This window comes from Plectropomus leopardus, chromosome 1 (assembly GCF_008729295.1).
Source record: "Plectropomus leopardus isolate mb chromosome 1, YSFRI_Pleo_2.0, whole genome shotgun sequence".
NCBI classification, from domain to species: domain Eukaryota; kingdom Metazoa; phylum Chordata; class Actinopteri; order Perciformes; family Serranidae; genus Plectropomus; species Plectropomus leopardus.
Window position 1 is genome coordinate 32765106 of NC_056463.1, and position 17155 is coordinate 32782260.

General features: G+C 40.1%; 1 protein-coding gene across 10 annotated transcripts in view; it reads left to right on the forward strand.

Annotated features, from left to right (window-relative positions):
* The window catches only part of LOC121941183 (A-kinase anchor protein 13-like), a 148323-nt gene that overhangs the window by 93138 nt on the left and 38030 nt on the right, over nt 1-17155 (forward strand). For 7 of the 10 annotated variants that reach the window (XM_042483918.1, XM_042483935.1, XM_042483951.1 and 4 more), the window contains exons 13-18: nt 1388-1435; nt 4902-5079; nt 5568-5670; nt 11208-11250; nt 11496-11607; nt 16582-16741. In XM_042483918.1, coding sequence (XP_042339852.1) covers nt 1388-1435; nt 4902-5079; nt 5568-5670; nt 11208-11250; nt 11496-11607; nt 16582-16741 — 644 coding nt within the window. The remainder of the gene's footprint in view (nt 1-1387; nt 1436-4901; nt 5080-5567; nt 5671-11207; nt 11251-11495; nt 11608-16581; nt 16742-17155) is intronic. The other 3 variants (XM_042483973.1, XM_042483982.1, XM_042483991.1) reach the window with 1 other exon arrangement.

The window sequence follows — 17155 nt, forward strand, 5'->3', positions numbered from 1 at the left end:
TACACCTACACATCATGACAACCGTATCATGATGCAGAAGGACACGTGCATTTACTTATGGGCGGGAAGTTCATGTTTGTGACAGGGTTAAATGTAAACATTAATGGAGTCATCCTTGGCTGAGCAGTAGCGTTAGCTAGCTCGGTGGTACAGGGTGAGCTAGCAGTAGATAAACACTTCCTCATGCACAGTGATACGGTTGTAGTTCAGTAAATTGAAAATAGTTCCTTCATGAAATATAATGGGACTAGCTGGTAAACATTTTCAAGTGGGACATTTTTTTCTACTGCTATTCACTCAGTTATTTACTTTCTTGGCATGCATCTTCTGCTAGCTTGTTTTAACTGTTTACATCTGGTGTTGTCATGAGCCTCTTGTTCATGAGTAGATGCACGTTTCCTTCTGCACAATGATATAGTTGGTGGGTGTAGTTTGCATGAAAGAAAGTAATTCCTGCATGAAGCTGCTCATAGCAGGGTTTGTGGATTATTTTGAGTAACCAGGTCATAATTTCTGGACAGAGACACTGCAGTTGAGTTTTTCAAATGTCTTTTTTTAGCACTTTGAACACCACAAGCCAAGTGCCATCTAGTTTTATTATATTCAAGAGAAGGCAAACATCTCCACGGCTGCTATCTCCAACACTCAACAACTCACACCAAATCAATCTGGATTAAATAATAGCACCACAGGAAATAGGAAAGTATGTATATTTTTTATTAAACTGTCCTTTTAATCCCATAGCAAATGGCCATTAATGGTTTTGCAAAGGGGTTATGCATGGGATTATTTTTGCCGATGCAGTAACTTCCCTGAGTTCTAACATCTCTGAGAGAACCTCCATTAGATCATTGCCCTCGGTCAAGAGAGAGGCATTTAACCCCCTGTCATTTGTACATTTTGTCATAATTTGTGATCTTTAGATGTGCTGGTAGATGAATTTCATTTCCAACGGACAGAGCCAAGCTACCTAGCTAGCTGTTTCCCCTTGTTAACCATCTTTGTGCGAAGCTAAGTTAACCATCCCCTGACTCCAGCTTCATGATAAATGGATAGATATGAAAGTGGTATCAATTTTCTCATCGAACTCTTGGTAAGAAAGCAAATAAGCGTATTTCCCAAAATATTGTTCAGCTACTCTAAGATCATTTTTCTGAAGAAGAAAGGCCTTTGTTATCACTCCTCAAATATGGTGGCCTGTGCCTCAGAGCTCTATACACACACAGTGGTGCCAATACATATCCATCTTACCAGAAAGATTATGGTTCCATCAACAAATAAAAGAGTTCATCTATTCATTCATTATGTTCTTATTGACCTGCCATCCCGACTCATCTCACCTATCATCCACCACTCCTCCTTTCTCTCTCTTATCCATCACCTTCAGCTCCATCCGTAGCCCTGGTGAGGGGAAGCCGACCTTTCACAGGAGAAGGTACTAATAAATCACATTCATAATTTCATGCGATGTTAAGATTGACTTGTTGCTAAGTGACGTGCAATGGCAAATTCATGTAGGTGTAGCCTTTGTGGATCCCCCAACTTTTTTAATGTATGCTTGCTGAACTGCTGCTGCATTGTGCTCCATCGCTGCAGGCGACTGCACTGAAAAATGTTGCTCTCTCTTCACCCTGTTGGAATGTGCAAGAAATGCTGTGGCAAATAGATGGCTGAGACACACTGGTGTTTTGTATTGCAATGGTAATAACAAGCAGCCACACAGAAAGAGGGGTGTTTGGCTCCTGTGCCTCAGAGGACTGTATTGGCAAGAGATTGAGAACAGAGAGATTTTTTTGGTGTAATAAGGTCCTGTATTGAATTTTTCAAGACTGTAAGAGGTACAGAGGAGTTTTGGAGGAGACAGTGTGCCACAGCAGTAAAAACCGGATGGAAGATATGCTTGTGTTATGTAGGATCATTCTAGATGCAAAAGGAATTGCTTTGTTGCTTTTGAAGCAAGTGAAGTCAGATATTCAGAAGAACCATGTATCATTCATCCTCAACTGAATGAGTGAATGAACATGTTCCAGCTCTGTAGGCTGAGCCAGACCCTCGCCATGGACTTCTAATGATCTTATGGTCTGCCATAATTGGCATAAGCATCCATTCTCAGTTGATGCTGATTATATCAGTTGCAAGTGTGGGATAGTAAGTGTAAGTGTAGTTTTTTGGTATTGGACAAAAACATCATATTTGATTTAGGTTTAAGGTCTTCCAGCATGACTTTAGTGAAGTCCTGGAAAAGTTGGAGGATCCTAGGCGGAGACCAGAAGGACATTATAGTGTATGCTGCATTCAAAAGGGGTCATGTTTACCGTGTTTAGGAGAAGAGTCCATATTGACGCCTCTTTGTTTTGGTATTCATGAGCTCTGAGTTGAAGAGTTCATGTTCAACACTTTACCTGTCATAAACACAAGCTCAAGACTTCCATTTGAATGCAGAAGTAGACAAATATTTTCACTGTACTTTCTGACAGTGGGTTCCGTTGGTTCCGAAATGAGCCTGTAGGAGAGAGCAGGTTTAGTAGATGTAAGGTCAGATATGCCATTAAGTGTTTTTTTAATATTTTAACAGGGTGTCTGCAGGTTCCTGAGAAGTCTTAATACAGTTTTATAAATATTAATCTTAAAAGTCATTAAATAGTCTTAAATTTGAATTTGTGGGTTCCCAATTACCACAAGCATTTTATCTCATTTAATTTGCCCATATTTTAATTTTTTTTTCAAAATGAGTCGAGCTCATCTGTGTGAAAGTCCACATTTCTGATGTAACATCTTTACACCTAGCACTTAACCTAATACTGACTTCTTACTTTATACTTGCTCTCACCTGTTGTCAAAATGTAGATCAACCTAACTCAATCTTATAACCAGATCCCTACATAAGACCTACCTCTGCATATATACTTTTCATCTTTATACTTATCTGCAATGTTAGAATTAGAAAAAGATGATTTGTCCAAAAAATCTGTCTGAAATTTGATTCAAAATTTGAGGTGTGAGTGTGAGGATGGTTTGAAGAGCATTAAAGCCTTTAATTCATAGGGCTAATTATAAGTTCCCCTTTTTTTGGTTAAAATTTATTTTAAAAGTTCTTAAAGGTAAAGGTGGATTTGCATTTCATGTACGCACCGAGCAAATCCTCTTCCACAGAGTCTGCTTTGTTGTTTCTACAGCAGCCTCAATGAAAAACAAAAACAGTGGCTCTAGACAGGGCCATCAAGTTTTGGCATCTTCACATTTTCACATCAGCCACTATAATTCTCCTTCACACTTGGCACACAGGAGAAGCCTGAGTTGTGCAACCTCACCACTAGATGCCACTAAATCCAACACACTGGACCTTTAAAAAGCATTAAATTCAAGTGTCTGATGCCTGTAGACACCATGTTTCAAGTTGGTTTAATCTGGTTCCTCTGTAATATGTTATTAGTTAATAATATCAGCCTGCCTGTCTGGCTCTAATTAAAACATGGCCCTGATGGTCAAAGACCACCGCTCTAACCATTAGGTCACTTCTTTTACGTGTAAGATAACAGTAGCTACCACTGCACTGCTGTAAACAGTGTTAATAGTACGTAGGTTATTCTGACTCTGGGGAACTGCTTGGGTTCAAGTTTATTTCCTGTGTGCTATTGATATTGCCACAGCACTGCAGCAGGAAATGAACTTGAACCCATTTACAGTGTTTATGCTTGCTAAAGTGAAATCTACTGTACATAGTTGGAGCAGAAACAGTCCTCTTGTGCCAGAGCAGCATCACTCTTTGTAACTCCATCCTTTTCACATCCTACTCTACCTGCTTCACTGTAACTTTACCATCCCTGCTTCCCATCTCTCTCCTTTATCTCCATCCCCAGTCTTCCCCTCACTAACCCCTCCGCCTCACACTCACACCTCAGCCGGTGCCCTCCTGACGCTCCCCACAGCCATGGTGTGCAAGTAGTTAGTTCTCTAAGGTACATTGTGCTTTTGTGTGTGTGGGATGTTTGTTTTTTCATGTGACCTTCTTTGAATAAGGTGTGTTTACATGCTGTTTCAATTTGCATTTGCTGTTTATGTGGGCGTATGCACATGTGTGTGCATGTGTTCTTGTGAGTTCCCTGCCCAGTCAGTCTGTCAGTCAGTAGCTTCTTACAGCAGAGAGCTGCAGCAGCTGCTGGTGTTTTTCATATTTCTGCACCAAGGACCTTTTGGCTCTGTAGGATAGCATATAATAATCCTTGCAGGGAAGCAGGCCTTAATATGACAGATATAGTCATCTACATTCACAGCCCTGAGGATAGGTGAGTGCTGCTCTGCGCTGGTCACTGATAATCACCAAGTCATGATTCTTTTGCTCCAGTTTAGGTTAGTGATGTTTGAACGTGTTGGACTGATGATTTGCTGGATAATGGAGTGCCATACAAACCCCGAGAGCTGGAGATAAGAGAGATTTACAACTGGAGCTTTAACTATCACAGAGTCTGTCCTGAGGCGGATAGAGCTGCAGCCCGCATAGCATAGCTCATCCTGAAATGTAGCTGTAGTTTTCCTCTCCATAATCATTGTATTGGATTTTCCAAGGCCTCTTATTTCCAGTCATAGATCGATGTAATTGGGTTTGTAAATCACAGCTGTGGAGCTCTCTATGCTGATGCTGATGTTGGAAGACATTTGCCGCTGCTTCAGCTGTAAATCTGGTCCGGAGCCCAGTGATAACTCAGCTGGCTAAACACTGTGCAGGACTAGCTGTGTGTTTGTGTGTCTGTCAACAGGTGCATGTGTGCATGTCTGTGTGTTAGTTTGTGTTAGTAGTTGTGTGTAAACAGAAATCTGTGATGAATAGTCCAGAGAGACTGGTGGAGTGTGAGTGTTTCTTCTTCTTTGCGGTCACCTTTGCCTTCTGTTTGTCTGCACAGCTACAGCCTGGAGGGGCTCAGCGGGGTTCAGGAAGAGCTGAGGGGCCCCACCACTCAGGGGCCCCGAATCCTGGAGCCTTCAAGGATGCCCAGGCATGACAGTGATGACAGGGGCTCCCTAGTTTCTCTGACAGAGGAGCAGGAGGAGCTGGAGGACCGTGGCAGACTACATGACCCGGTCAGCTCACACACACACACACACACACACACACACACACACACACACACACACACACACACACACTATTACTACATTCGTCCTTTAGATGTCATATCTTCATACTGTCATGCAGGCGGCCCAGAGGGAGCCTCAAAAAATCCTCAGCCTAATACACATGAGAGGAAAAATGGATTTGTAAAGCTTGTACGTAAACAAGACTTAGAAGCAGTCTGGGGAACTTTGTCAGTTTGGGGATTAGTACGAATTAATAAACATCACTTTCCTCAGGCGGCTTCTATCCGCTCTCATTGAATTTAAAACAAATTGTGAACACAACATCACAAATCATCTTTGCAGTTTCCCTTTTTAGCTTGTCGTTCCTGTTTCCACTTTAGTGACTGGTAATTTTTTTGGTTTCACGTCATCTCTGCCTGCTCTACTCGCCCTTTTCTTGTTACGTTGTCATGCACTGTGCGTTTGACTCAAGCTTGTGTCTCTCGCCCCAGAAATCAAGGAGGTATCGGCCTCTGCGAAACAGCTGTCCTCCCATGACCCTGCCCCTCACCAAGTCTGTATCCATGCTCGCCATCAGCCAGAGAGACATTGATGGTAAGTGACATGTTGTGAGGCTGCTTTTCTGTTTTACCCTCAGTGATCACACCACAGTTACAGATCAAGGCATTGAATGTCTTCCTTTTTTTAAATCAATAAATGCCTATTCCAATATGCTACTTTGAAATCATAGTATAACAATTTTGCAAGTGAAGCATACTAAATGAATCAATAAAGTAGTAAATCTCTATAAGTCTGGATTTCAAAGTGTATTTCACAAGCAATTTTTTGTAAGCTGGTGAGACCAAAGTGTGCAGAAGGAAGACAGACATTTTTTGGGTGTAATAAGAAATGTAATGTTTACACGAAAAGTAACACAAAATTTAGATTTTACTGTGTTTTCTTATAATCGGTCCAAAAAGTATTGGAAAAATATTGTTGGGGCTGATGTTCTGTAGGCAGCTAAGCTGAGTTTGCTAGTTAAATACAGCAGAAAGGTAGTTTAATACAGAAGTACCCACTGTCTCAATTATTTAAAGGCCTGACACACCCGTGGTCCACACACGCATCTGTTTTCACTCTGTTGCCTAATTAGACCTGGAGTGTGTGGGCATGTGTTGGCTGTGCTACATTGATTTTGTTTAATCTGTTTGGATGGGAGACATTACACCTTTATCATTCTTATTGGTTCATTAAAGGCAGAATGAGAGGGATTTTTCGGTTGTGGTTTGTAAACTCCTCCCCTGTTCAACGGCTCCTCTTGGATGCATGCTTATGATCTGGCCTTTGGGGCACGTTCTGTATGACAACAGTGTGCAATGTTTTTCTACCTTTTTCTGGTTGAACAACATGTTCCTTGACATAGTGCGAGATGTTGCTTTGGGGTATGTTTTCTCTTGTTCTGTGGGTGTGTCAGAGGTTTTACCCAATCAGCACTAACATTTATATAAATAAATGTCTAGTAGATCTTAACTCATTGTAGATACAGTTTTCTGTTTTATTTCATACTTGCTTTGGCAATATAAACATATGTTTACACTGCCAGTATAGTGCGATTGAATAAAACTGAATTGAATTTCAATTTTCTTTAGGTCTTATCACATGCCTGGTCACTACATTTTTATAGAGTCCCGCCCTTACTCTGTGCGCTATGATTGGCTAGGGGTCACACACCACTGTCCAAAGGCTGACACACAGAAACATCCGGAACACAGCAAAAGGGTACAGTCACACACGAGCTACTGCAGGCGAATGACCATCGCACATGGAAAATCTAGCTTGCCAGCTAATGGTAGGTAGCTTGCTAAAAAAAAAAAAAAAATGTATGAGGTGTATGTCTCCTGACTCACTGCTAGCAAGCAGCATCATATTGGGCAGTTTATATTTCTGTTGCCAATATCATTCAATATTGACTGGTGAGACACACGTACTTCTTCGCTTTTGGTTGAGACTTGGACTTTGCTGGTCAAAGTTCACTAAAGTTGAACTCCATGCAGTGTGAAGATGTGAATTTGCTTTGCTGATGGAAGGGAATGTTTTATTCGCCCTTTTGCTTACATTACATGGAAGTGAACGGGAAGCAAAAATTCATCAGTGTTATTTTCACTCATGTGTGACCATACCCAAATAAGAATATACAGGCAGAGGGCAGTGCAGATACAGACAACGCCACACACTTAAATGGGTCATAAGTGAGGATTGAGAGGGATTACTTTTGTATGAGTCTATACATTGTTGTGGAGGAAAATCCTACTCATTCTGCCTTTAAGTTTGGTGACGTAATTTCAGCACAGCTCCACCCAATTTCAACCTGAGCGGAGGTCTGATCAGTCATAATAAGTGGAAACACATGTGAGAGTATGATGGGTCTTTCCTTATTTCTTCACCAGTTAATATGCCAGTTATTAAAGTTTTGCGTTGTCTTGACATTTCTACCTCCTAACCCCCATCCTCACATTTATTACAAAGCTCTTGGTTCTAATAAGTGATCACTTCCTGCTTTGGTTCTTTTTTTCCCTCCTGCTCCCGCCAGCAGTGGGACGCCTGAGACGTAAGAGGCGAATTTCCTTCTCTTTCAGCCTTTCTCCCATCCTCACCAAATCTAAGTCTCAGTTCATTTATGGAGACTCCTCATCTAGCGATGATGAGGATAACTTGAGTAAGTAATCTACTGTAGATTTAGCTGCAGTAGAACATACTGTAGCTGTGATTAAGTCAGAGCAGTAGTTGTTCCTGTTAGAGTCTCCCTCAAAGGACTGCAGTCCAGAGTTAACTGTTCATTCTGTGTATATCAAAGTAAGGATGGCTCATCCTGCTGAAGAGTCCATTTCACATTGTGATAGGCACTGCAATCAAACAAAAGTTTTGTTTTGATCAAGGAATGCCTTAATAGTCTTTGTCACACTCAAATGTTAATGAGCTAATAGTTGGCTAAGTACCAGCACAATGCAATGTTTATGTCTCCTCTCGAGGTGTCAAAAAGCTTTCTGAAAACACACAATAAATTTAGACAAGGTCAGCTGAAGGAAAACTGGTTACGCCAAATTAAAATATTCCATCACAAAATACACATAAAACGGATTATATTGAATATTCTTAGAAAGTACAGTATGCATAAACATTCAGCCTTAACTTATGTGCAACCTCTCATTTTTCACAGTTTCTCAGAGGGTGAATGTGCTCAGTAGTATTTATGCTTTAACAATAACTGAAAGAAATGCACTTAAGCCTGAACACACCTCGATGCTGAAGGGTGATAAAGCCCAAAAGTTCAGCTGTACCAAACTTTTTAAAATGAAACCACTAATTACTGCTGATATAAAGCTGCTTGCAGTTTAAATGGGCAATTAGAATAATGATAATAATTCTTGTAGAAGACACTAAATAAGACCTTGACCTCTCCTGTCTCCTACCCAGCCCAGTATTTAGCTGACCTTTAATTAGATGAGTATTTGTTTTGTCTCTGTGCAAAAATGAAACAAGAGAAAGAGGAAAAAGAATAATCATGAATGCTGCATGTTCCCCGCAGATAAATGTTAGTCTGTCACCTTTAGTCAAAGACACTGAACCGTCCCTTTTCTTATCTGTGAGATATTTCCATTAGTGTCCTCCGTCTCCTTGACTGTGTTGCTAGAAACACAGTCAGGCCAAAACTTTGCCCTCATTATCCTGTTTTGGGTTTGACTTTCTGATGCAGAGCACGCGAACAGTGATTTGCATATTTGCTTGTACGTCAGAATATTGAGAAGAAATGTGTTTTCTGGAGGGAAGCTGAGTTGTTTCATAGCAAGGATGCATGCCTACATTTAACTGATAGCAAATAAGCAGAGACGCAGTGGTGATTATTTGACAAAGGCCACAGTTTCAGTTGCTTTGATCATGTGTTTTAATTATTTTTATTTTGCCTCCACGCTAGCAATAGGTGTGGCTGGAGGCATTACATTTTTGGGTTGTCTGTACATATGTCCCATACTCTTAAATGATCTTGAATTATTAAAAAATATGTTCAAAATAAGTCCCTGAGCCTTCTTACTTACGCTGTCTTTCACAATCCCACGCCCCTCTCAGTCGATGCCAGGCCCCCACGCCAGCTCACGGCAAAAATTTTAAGAGTTAAAAAAATATTATCGGAAAGTGAAAAGAAGATCTGAAATAAAAAAAAATCTGAAAGAAAAAAAAAACTGAAACCAAAAAAATGAGATTTGAAAGCAAAAAAAAGAGATTTGCATCTGGAAAAATTAGACCTCAAATATGAAATTATGTATAAGTGAAAATTCAAAAATAAATAAGGAATGATTTCAGAATTAAATATCAGAATTAAATCAAAATTATATTAAAAATTATATTAAAATTAACATTTCTTACACTCATTTTTATCTTGAAAATGTTGAAAAAAATGTTTTAAACTCAAGATCACAAGCTTTTTTATTTTATTTTATTTATTTATTGAAATTAACAAACCTTTTGGCCTTGATCTGGCTCCATACTACTTGGACTCAGTGATGAAATAATTTGGTTTTGGAGGGTCAAGGTCAACGTCACTGTGACCATGTGTACATCTCGTTCTCTTGGACGCAATATCACAAGAACGCCTTGAGGGAGTTTTTCCTCAAATTTGGCACAAATGTCCACTTGGACTTAAGGATGAACTGATAAAAATTTGGTGATTTAAGCAAAGGTCACTGTGATCTCACAAAACATGCTTTTGGCCATGACTGAAGAATTCATAGGCTAATTATGACAAAATTTCACATAAATGTCAAATAAGATAAATGATGAATTGAAAAACATTTTCCTCGCCATTACTTAGCACCATAAATTTAGGAACAGAAAGGAAGACATTTGGTCAGAAACTGAATTGGTGACACTAATCGTGGGTGCCCACCTTGAAACTGTGCTGGTTGTACAGATGCTCTGTGCTGCTGGTGGGAAGATGTGTGTGAAGCATCCATGTTTTCACAGACATTATTATAAACTGTAGATGGATCTTGACTTGTTTGCAAAGGCATACAACTGGGAGGTGGTAATTCAAGTTTATATCGTGCACAATCAGATAAAAAAAAAAAACTAGGTCAGAGATGAATTGAAAAATACCAACAGTTTGGCAGTCTCTGAAGCAAGGAAATCCAAGTTTGATTAATAGAGGATGGGTGGAGCTGGGGTAACACAAGCCAGCTACAGCCATCATGGCTTTTTGCAACGTGAGACACAGATAAAATAAATGTGAACAGATATTGGGACCATCATTTTTTGCAGGAAAAAAATGACTTTGTATTTTAACAGTTCAGAAGGTGGGATGTAGCCTGGGATTTTTGGAGCCAGTATTTAGCAGCCATAAATGGCACTGGATCAAAAGGCAGCAGTTCAGCTTTTGGCCTCAGCGCTGGTCACCCTCATCAGTGCCAGAGTCATTTTGTTTTTTGGCTTCTACACAGCTTCCATGAGAGTAGCTAAATGTTAAATACCTTGCTCAAGGACATTAAAGGTAGCTGTTTTAGGACATGAGGGCATGGATTATTCAATTCTCTGCCCAATTTTTGCAGCCAGGACTGGAACCAATAACACTCTGTTCACACGACTGATTCTCTACAGCGTGTCTATACAGGAGACGTAATGTGAGCAGCACAGTAGAGCAGCAGCCTCAGTGCTTTCTGTGTGTGTGCACTGGATGTGTGCAGGCACAGAATTGAGTTGCAGGTCACGCACATTTTGTCAGCACTCCCAATACACAATCACTGCAGTTACGTACTTCAAACACAATAGACATGACGTGTAAAAGTATTCTCAGACTTGTATCTGTTTTGAGAAAATACAAACATATCTTTTCCATCAGACACACATGAGACATGAGAAATGCGTCCTGTGTCGACACGCTGTGAGGTCAGTGAGTTCATCCACTCCATGTATATTCAGAGAAAGTAGGATGACCTGGTGGTGGTCAAACCTAAACAGAGATTTTCCCAGCCTGAAATAGAGGGTGGAAGGAGAATTTCCACCTAAGACAAAAACAGTGACTAAAAAAAACTTCTCGCCTGTTTTTACCAAGTCCTGAATCTGTGTCCTAGTGCTGATTTCCCCCTCTCTTTTCTTTCCAGGTATGAGGTCGTTTTCCAGCGCCTCTGGGTCACTAGCATACAGGTCAGTCCAACTGTGCACACACACCATTACCAGAAAAAAAAGTTCTTTAGGTATTTACTGCAGCTGGGACCTTTAAATTCCTATAAAGAAACTATGGAGAGCTTATTGTAAGCTGCAGTGGTTCTCTATGGAACCTTTATAGTGCTGTAAAAAAACATTTTTAGAATGTGTTAACAGGTGAGCTTTGTGAATGCAGCTGTTCAAGGATAAAATTAAATGTGTTTGTGTTTATGTGTGTTTACCAGTATATCAGAAGAGGAACCCGGCCCTCTGCGGAGTGACACTGAAGGAAAGAGTGTGACGAAAGTCAGCCGGACCTTCAGTTACCTCAAGAACAAGATGTACAAAAAGACCAGGGTGAGGGAACACGGTTTTTAATTATCTTTAAAAAAGCAGTTCACCCCCAAAATCAAAAATGTATATTTTTGTCTTTTACCTGTATTTATCAGTCTGAATTGTTTTGGTGTGAGTTGCAGAGTGCTGGAGAGATGTCTGCCTTCTCTCCAGTATAATGGAACTAGATACACTTGTGGTGTTCAAAGTGCCAAAAATATACATTTGAAAGACTTAACAGCAGCAACTCTTTCCAGACATCATGTACTGGTTACTCAAGATAATCCACAGACGTTGGTGTGAGCAGTTTCATGTTGGCACTATTTTCTTTCTATTAAACTACACCTGCCAACTGTTATCACTGCTCAAAGGGAACTGTGCATCTACTCGTTGTGTTGATGGGTATGGTTCAGCACAAAGAAAATAGTTCCCACATGAAACTGAAAAGCAAAGTGCTGGATCGATAATATTTGAGAGAAAGCAGACATCTCTACGGTTGATATGTCCAAGGTTCGGCAACTCGCCCCAAAACAATCTAAATTGATAAGTAGCACTACAAGTAAGAGCAAAAACTATGTTGTTTTTTTTTGTTTTGTTTTTTTGTTTGGGTTGAACTGTCCCTTTAATAAAACAGAGGCAAAACTTTAAAGGTATATTTACCGTGCTTCAAATATATTATTTACCATACTGTTTCTCATGTGTGCTGTGTGTTTCCTCAAAAGTCAGCCTCCTTTCATGTAATAGGCTTCTCCTCCTTTAACATTTATTCACTTTAAGTAAGGATGACTGAACACCAGGCTGCTTTTCAGCCTCACACTGCTCCATGTCCATAATATACGTTTGCACACATTCACACTGGGAGCTGTCCCGTGCATCATCCTCTGTTGACCTCTTAACAGCTCCAGTCGAACGGTTATGTGTCTCGCTTCGGGGCAAGTCAGTGCTCCTTGTAACCCCCCCTCACAGTATGTTTTGTTTTAGCCCACAACCTTTTCTGGTCACAGACATGAATCTCGGGTGTAAGATGTGATCGAGTCATCTCCTTATCTCCCACAGAGCCATGTCAGATCATTCAACTTTCTAAATATATGGTGGTGATTTTTTATTACTTTAGGCCCTTTTACACAGAGACAGCACTATAGGGCCACTACAAAGTTCCTTCTTAATGCTCTATGCATGTTTACACAGAACCATGGCCCTATACTGTGTGATTTTAGACAGCATGCTGGCATTGTGGAATAAAAAGAGGCGTGACTGGTGTCATATTTAACACAACAGCATCAGCCTCGATTGTGACATATATTCAATAAACAATAACAATGACATTATATGGCAATAACAATCATTTACCATCTCTGTTATTTTGTAGCTAATGCAGTCTTCTGCTTGGAGGGTGAGGAGCTCATTGTTTTCCCAATTGGTGGACATTTTCAGCTGTTCTTCCACTTGAAGTTAGATTCTAACTGCTAACAGCTACTTTTTAAATCTCCAGCAGTGGGCCGCATGTATAATGATGTCAAAATGTCAAAGCCATGGCGCCCATGATCCCGTCCTGCTGGTTGTTTTGTGTTTACAGACATTGTTTCAGTGATGTTACTACCTCTATTATTGGCCAAAAGACGAGACCACTATGTCCTTCCATTCCGCAGTGGTACCTTTTACACAGAACAACAAGGTGGCATAAGGACATGAAATCCCACCTTGAAGAGGCTGTGTAAAAATGGCTATTGTGATCACTGATAATCCTGATTATATCTTTGAGGTAAAATATTTTTAGTAAAAGAAATATTTCGTCTTGGATGACTTTACATGATTCAAAGTCATAATACTACAATTCAGAAATCACAAAACTCAGAATTACAACATGAAAATAGCAGAAGGGACATACTGTATTTTGGCATCAATTAATATGATTCTAGAATACTGTTATCAATATTTAGATTTTAAAATCGCCCTGTTAAAAAGTCTCGTTTGGGAATAAAAGGGGCTATATATAGTTGTGTAAAGTCGTGTTTGCAGCCTGTAATTGTGCAGCTCTTGCAAAGAGACACAGAGGGGTGAACAGGAAGTAAAACAGGAAGCCGCAGTTGGCTGTGGTATTATAATCTCTTCTCTTACCTCAGTCATCACTTTGCTTTTAAAGTGACAGGATTCTGAAAGAGCTTGTGTCTTGTCACCCCCTGTTAAAGATCAAAATTATTGATCATGGTTTTTACAGAAAACTGGCAAAGCTCTGATGTTAAAATTGGCACCTGGTTCTTGGATTGAGTCCATGATATAGTTGGAATATATTCAGTGATAACCAGAATGGCCACCTCAGCGACCACGGACCTGTCACACACCACATTAAAACTTCATTCATTTCATTGTTTTTTTTTTCATTGAATTCAACTGGATGAGGCGTTGAAATCAAAGAATATGACTATTATGTCATCAAGTACTTCTAAAAATATTTATATTTAAATTATTTATTTGTGGCTACTGCCAGCTGGTCTGTGTTTGGCTGTGCTGTACATGTGTACTGTTTCTGTACAATATCCATTAAGTGTGAATGTTCTGAAAGGGGATGTAGTTAGTGCAGTTTTGACATAGTGTCTGTACCAGAGTGGAGGATCATTGCAGAAATCACACCTCCCGTAGCAAGCAGCTTACTTCCTCATTTAGCTTTCCTGATGGAGCCTCAACGCTGTTAGAAGCTTCAGCCGCAGCCAGGGATGTTATACAGGAGATTCACAGGGAGCCATGGCTTCTCAATGAGATGGAAAGGTTGGCTGGAGGTAGGCGAAGAGAGTGCTCTGGTTTCCCAGTCAAATTGTAGTGAAAGGGACTGTCACAATATCATGTTAAAAGTGCCCGGTGTTCCCCTCTGGGCTGATGTCTTTTTCCAGTGAAGTCATTGCCTGTTTCAGTATGTTTCACTCGAACTTCTTTTTGTTCAAATATGTGGTTTGGATGTCACAATTGATTACTTCTCCTGTTGTGGAGGCTCGTAGCCAAAAGGAATGTGCTGAGAATCATCTTTGCTTCCTGTGTTTTTCCAATAAGTTGAACTGTTACTGAATTTTTTAGATATAATCAAGCACCCTTCTGGAAAGGATTCTTAGAAAGGGTTCATTTGCTGTGAAAAATGCTTTATTAGGCTTCTGCTTCGTATAAGTTTGTCAATGCATTTCACCCTTGGTTAGGCAGCTTGTTGCAGGAAGTGAGAATGAATGCTAAATGTTGTAATGGCTGAAAAACATGCAGGCTTTCTGTGTTCGAGTCAGCCTTATGGTATCTTGAAGCAACTGAACAAAATGAGCTCTAGTGTGTCAGAGCTTTGTGGTCCCCTCAAACCATGAGGCCCAGGGCCGACCATTAAAATGAGCTGGAAACTCCATTTTCCCATTTCCTCTGGGTTTGGGTGGAGGCTCTGTGATGTAAATCCAAGAGAATAAGAGCTCTGTTCTTCTAGGCATCGCTTTATGGGATTGTGATTCAGCTCAGTGTTCAGAGATGACCAGCAGCTGAGGATGACCTCGTCCATTAATGCAGAGGCCACAGAAAGACAGCCCTGTTATAGAAAAGGTCAAAGATTTGATTCCCAGACAGTGTGTCTCCATCAGTAGTCATGCATCCTGCAGAAGTGTGTTTCACACTGAAGTCATCCCTGCTCATTCAACATAAGACGGTTAAAGAAGAAAAAATAGGAGCTTTACAGTAGCTGAAAACAACATAATATGGAATATTCTTGTAATCATCTTATTTCCATAACTATAATTGGTTATCTACTGCTTAGCATGATTTCCAGCATTTTAAACTCCTACCAGTAATCTTGTAAAAATAGATCAAATTATCAGTTTTAGAAAGAAAATCACATCATTTTAAAGGAGGCCAAACAGCAAAGACTCCCTAAAACAAAGATGCACTACATTAAAAACAGTCTCTTAATGAGACAGTTTGTTGTCAGCATAAATAATTCATCACTTAATATGCAAAGCCCCCTGCTGCGTAGCACATCACAGTAATAATGTTGCTCTGCTGGATTCAGATTGGAATTTAAAATGAGCTACTGGCCAAATGCTGATACATGTTGTCAGTGTGTCACTCTACAGGTAGGACAGCCCCCCCCCCCCCCCAAATATCAAATTGCCTGTTAAAAAAAAAAAAAAAGGGTTAAAGTAATTGCCCTTCTCTCCCAACTAGATTTGGGCCAGTGTAAAAAATTTGAAACCGCTTTGATATTGAGTCAAACACCTGACCAGACCGGTATACTAATTGTCATAGATGTCACACTTGACTTAGCAGCCAGTCCCGATTGAAACATAGTGACACCGTGTCCTAACAGCAAACAAGCGTCAGACTATCACGTTGTGTCACGTAACATGGAAGCTCTCTGTCCACATCAAATGCCTTAAATATGCACTTCTGCCATGTCATTTAAACAAATCACCCGACACCATCAGCTTGGTCTTCGAGATCAGACTGGATACAGAACCACCTAAAAGATGAGACTACTTGCTGTCCTCCTATGTTTATAACATTCCTTTTAACATTTTAACGTACCCGCTTTATATGATGATATTTAATTGAAGTGACATACAATATAACTAACAACATGCAGCCCTAGCTTCTTATTAGTGATAGTCATTTACCTTAAACTTCAGCTCCCTGGAGATTTCCCTCCAGCCAGCGGACACCTATTTAAGGGTTTTCTAGTGTAATAAAAAGGTATCATAATAGATGATTTCTCGTGTCAACTTCACGAATTAGCTGTTTGTCGTCCATTGCCTGGGGGGTGACAATAAACATAAGGGTATCCGACAAAACGGCACACTGCATTGCCTGCAGGCAGTTAGGTCAAGTCATTCATTGGCTTGAAATCCAAGATGTTGTCATAATATGTGCAGTTTAAGTTTTCTTGAGAGACTTACTATGCCGTGTCTCATCTTGTCACCCAACTCTACCCTTGATATGGTCTGTTTTGTGTTCCTAACTTTGATAATTCCACCTGTGCAGGAAAAGGAGCGAGAGAAGAAGGAGAAAGAAAGGGAGGGCAAGGAGAAGGACAAGAAAGTGATCAATGGTCATCTATTCACACCAGTCAGCTCGGGCCAGGTGGCCCAGTGCTTCCAGTGCAATAAGGCTTTCAACAGCAAGGAGGCTTTCCATTGCACGCGTAAGTACCCATGACTGTTTGTTTCTTTTTTGCCATTGTTATTTCATACTAGTTTGTGTTCTTTCATTGTTGGTGACTGATCGGTACTCCTGTTGCTACTCTAATTAAAGCCTGTTCCACCATTCAAAGAAATTCTCTTATTGAAAATTAATTGTTAATTTAAAAACATGCTAAGCTCTCTGCTGGGAACACAATACTGAATCGAAAAGGTGCGAATATTGAGAATATTAAATACTGTAAGGAGTAAATAGAAGCTGTAGTTGTGAAGAAAAGCTGCTTGTGTAGTGTAAATACATTGCCATGCATGAATCATAGTAAACAAGAGGCTACATCAACTTACTGTAAAGGCTTGGTCAGTCCTTTTGGATGGTATCATTTATAGGATATATGCACATATGTAATGTAAGAGATTTT